The sequence below is a fragment of the Elephantulus edwardii genome, unplaced genomic scaffold (assembly GCF_000299155.1).
Source record: "Elephantulus edwardii isolate Elephantulus edwardi_28Jun2011 unplaced genomic scaffold, EleEdw1.0 scaffold00007, whole genome shotgun sequence".
NCBI classification, from domain to species: Eukaryota; Metazoa; Chordata; class Mammalia; order Macroscelidea; family Macroscelididae; genus Elephantulus; species Elephantulus edwardii.
In genome coordinates, this window is record NW_006399757.1 from 15618600 (window position 1) to 15620432 (window position 1833).

Here is a 1833-nt window from a genome sequence, read left to right on the forward strand (position 1 = left end):
GAAGAAGACATAACTACAGCCATAAGCAGCAATGAGTGCTTCAAGTGTGGGCTGTCTGGTCACTGGGCCTGGGAATGCCCTACTGGAGGAGGCAGTGGTCGTGGGATGAGAAGCCATGGCAAAGGTGGTTTCACCTCAGATAGAGGTTTCCAGTTTGTTTCCTCATCTCTTCCAGACATCTGTTACCGTTGTGGTGAGTCTGGTCAGCTTACCAAGGATTGTGATCTTCAGGAGGATGCCTGCTATAACTGGAGTAGAGGTGGTCACATTGCCAAGGACTGCAAGGAGCCCAAGAGAGAGCGAGAGCAGTGCTGTTACAACTGTGGCAAACCAGACCTACTGGCTCGTGATTGTGACCATGCTGATGAGCAGAAGTGCTATTGTTGTGGAGAATATGGACACATTCAAAAAGACTGCACCAAAGTGAAGTGTTATATGTGTGGTGAAACTGGTCATGTAGCCATCAACTGCAGCAAGACAAGTGAAGTCAACTGTTACCACTGTGGAGAGTCAGGGCACCTTGCACGGGAATGCACAATTGAGGCTACAGCTTAATTATTCTCCTTTGTTACCCCTCCTTTTTCTGATTGATGGTTGTATTTTTTTCTCTGAATACTCTTCACTGGCCAAAGGTTGGCAGATAGAGGCTACTCCCAGGCCAGTGAGCTTTACTTGCTCTGTACAGAAGGAAAGGGGGGAGGGGGGAACCGACTTCCTGCATTTAACTACACACACAAAAAAAAGTTTATGTTTAGTTTGGTAGAGGTGTTATGTATAATATTTGTTAAAGAACCCCCTTTCCGTGCCACTGGCGAATAGGGATTAATGAATGGGAAGAGTTAAGTCAGACCAGTACACCCATTCTGGGTTTCTTGAAATGTTCCATGTAGGACATAAAACAATTTAGAAGTTTATGAACTTCTGTAAGTAACATTAATTTTAGCACAATTGTGGCCTTGGATTGTCTGACCTCAGTAGCTATTAAATAACATCAAGTAACATTTGTATCAGGCCCTACATAGAACATACAGTTGAGTGGGAGTAAACAAAGACAAACATGCACGCTAATGACTGTCGAGAGGGAAAAGCCTAAGCAGGAACACCTTCATCACAGAGTGGATGCTGGATGTACACATAGTGATGGCAAAGGTTCAGAACATTTTTTTTTCAAAGACTAAAACCCAGAGTAAATAATGATGCTCAGAGTTAGCGTAATTGGGAGCTATTCAAGAATTGCAGAGAAATGCATTTTCACAGAAAACAAGATGTTATTTTTGTATACTATATCACTTAAGACAACTGTGTTTCATTTGCTGTAATCAGTTTTTAAAAGTCAGATGGAAAAAGCAACTGAAGTCCGAGAAAATAGAAATGTAATTTTAAACTATCCAATAAAGCTGGAGGAGGAAGGGGAGTTTGACTAAAGTTCTCTCTGTTTGTTTCAAATTTTCACTAATGTATATACTGCAAAAATGCCATATTAAAGTGGTGAATGCAGAGGACTGAAAAAAAAAAGAAAATAGAAAAATAAATAATATCCCTACATTCATTCTATTGAAGAAATATATCCCTGATACCAAAGTCAGGTAAAAACATCACCAAAATAGAAAACGGTAGACTAATACCATTCATGGACACAGATGCAAAAATTCTCAAAAAATCCTAGCCAGTAGAATACAACAGTATATTTAAAAAAATAATAACTCAGCATGAACAAATGTGCAGGTATGCAAGAGTGATTTAATATAAGAAAAATAATTACTATAACCCGTCACATTGTTGCTGTTGTTATAATGTGCCGTCGAGTCACTTGCAACTCATAGCGACCCTATG

At 39.9% G+C, this 1833-nt stretch overlaps 2 protein-coding genes across 2 annotated transcripts in view; one reads left to right on the forward strand and one right to left on the reverse strand.

Moving 5' to 3' along the window:
• The window catches only part of LOC102868576 (cellular nucleic acid-binding protein-like), a 7710-nt gene extending 7155 nt beyond the window's left edge, over positions 1–555 (forward strand). The window contains exon 5 of the mRNA XM_006880370.1: positions 5–555. Within this exon, the coding sequence (XP_006880432.1) occupies positions 5–555 (551 nt within the window). The remainder of the gene's footprint in view (positions 1–4) is intronic.
• The window catches only part of ISPD (isoprenoid synthase domain containing), a 390875-nt gene that overhangs the window by 276731 nt on the left and 112311 nt on the right, over positions 1–1833 (reverse strand). The window lies entirely within an intron of this gene.